The 1,304-nt window shown below is 62.2% G+C and overlaps 1 protein-coding gene across 1 annotated transcript in view; it reads left to right on the top strand.

Annotated features, from left to right (window-relative positions):
- GSX1 (GS homeobox 1) overlaps nucleotides 1-505 on the top strand; it is a 4,307-nt gene extending 3,802 nt beyond the window's left edge. The window contains exon 2 of the mRNA XM_004715219.1: nucleotides 120-505. Within this exon, the coding sequence (XP_004715276.1) occupies nucleotides 120-505 (386 nt within the window). The remainder of the gene's footprint in view (nucleotides 1-119) is intronic.
- The last annotated feature ends 799 nt before the right edge of the window (nucleotides 506-1,304 follow it).

Raw genomic sequence — 1,304 nt, 5'->3', positions numbered from 1 at the left:
TGTCCTGGGCTGGGCGCCGGAGGTCGCGCTAGGGAGAACGGTGCTGGGTTGGAGGGGCGGGCGGGACTCCCACATCGGGGGGGTTCTGGGTCTGACCCTATCTCTCTGCGCACCCCCAGACAGCAGCTCGAACCCGCTGCCCAGCAGCAAAAGGATGCGCACCGCCTTTACCAGCACGCAGCTGCTGGAACTGGAGCGTGAGTTCGCCTCTAACATGTACCTGTCCCGCCTGCGCCGCATTGAGATCGCAACCTACCTGAACCTGTCGGAGAAGCAGGTGAAGATCTGGTTCCAGAATCGCCGCGTGAAGCACAAGAAGGAGGGCAAGGGCGGTCACCCCCGCGGCAGCGGGGGCGCGGGGGGCGCGGGGGGAGGCGGGGGCGTGCCCCCGGCCTGCAAGTGCGCGTCGCTCTCCTTGGCCAAGGGCTCCGAAGATGACGACGACCTCCCCTTGTCTCCGTCCTCATCCGGCAAGGACGAACGGGATCTCACCGTCACGCCCTAGGTGCGCGCCCCCCTAGGCCACCCACCCCATGCTCTACAGCCCCCCACCCCACCCCGAAATTGGTCAGGGGCGCAACGATAGTTCTCAACACCCTTGGTCAAACCCGGATTTCGCACCACTTCACCGAGGTCTGGAGGCCTGGGCGACGCCGATTGCCGGCCTGCGCTCCGGTTCTCCGGCGCGCTACGCAGCGGCTCCTGCGGGCTCTCCCGCCCAGCCAGCGCCTTGCTGGCCGCACTGGCTCGGCTTTCTCCGTTTCCGATCCTCTCCTGCGCCCCAGTGCAGCTCGGCCTTTCCCCGCTTTTCATCTTCCTCTTGTCCAATTCTTTCTCCAGCTCTCCACCCCAGCCCCGCGCTGGTTTATCCAGCCGTCCCTCCTTCCCAACACGCACAGTGAAGAAATGTCTCGCTTTCCCTGCTTTCTGTTCGCTTCTCTCGGGGAACCCCTCGAACATCTGTAGGCCGTTCTGTCGTTGGATCGGCTGTTCCGGAGGCAGGCCCCGCAGGGTCCGCTCCCCAAAGCAGACTGTGGTGGGGGTGAGGTACCGATTCACTTACGCTTCCCACATTACACCCTTCTCTCTCTACCCGCCTCTGACCCCGGCCCCAACCCCAACTCCTCAGCCTCCAGACTCTGGCCTCGCCTGGCATAGCTATGTAATTGTATGGTCTCTGTCATACCAGAAGATATTTATTTATTTATTTATGTACAAAAATTTTAAATAAACTTCTTTTTTCTTAGACACGCCAGTGGTTGTGCGCCCCGGGGTCTCCACACACTGGAATGGGCGGGCATGGG

This window comes from Echinops telfairi, unplaced genomic scaffold (assembly GCF_000313985.2).
Source record: "Echinops telfairi isolate 266 unplaced genomic scaffold, ASM31398v2 ScPeMD7_2565;HRSCAF=3150, whole genome shotgun sequence".
Classification (NCBI taxonomy): Eukaryota; Metazoa; Chordata; class Mammalia; order Afrosoricida; family Tenrecidae; genus Echinops; species Echinops telfairi.
Note: the sequence above shows the minus strand (reverse complement) of the source record. Positions and strands in the feature narration are given on the sequence as shown.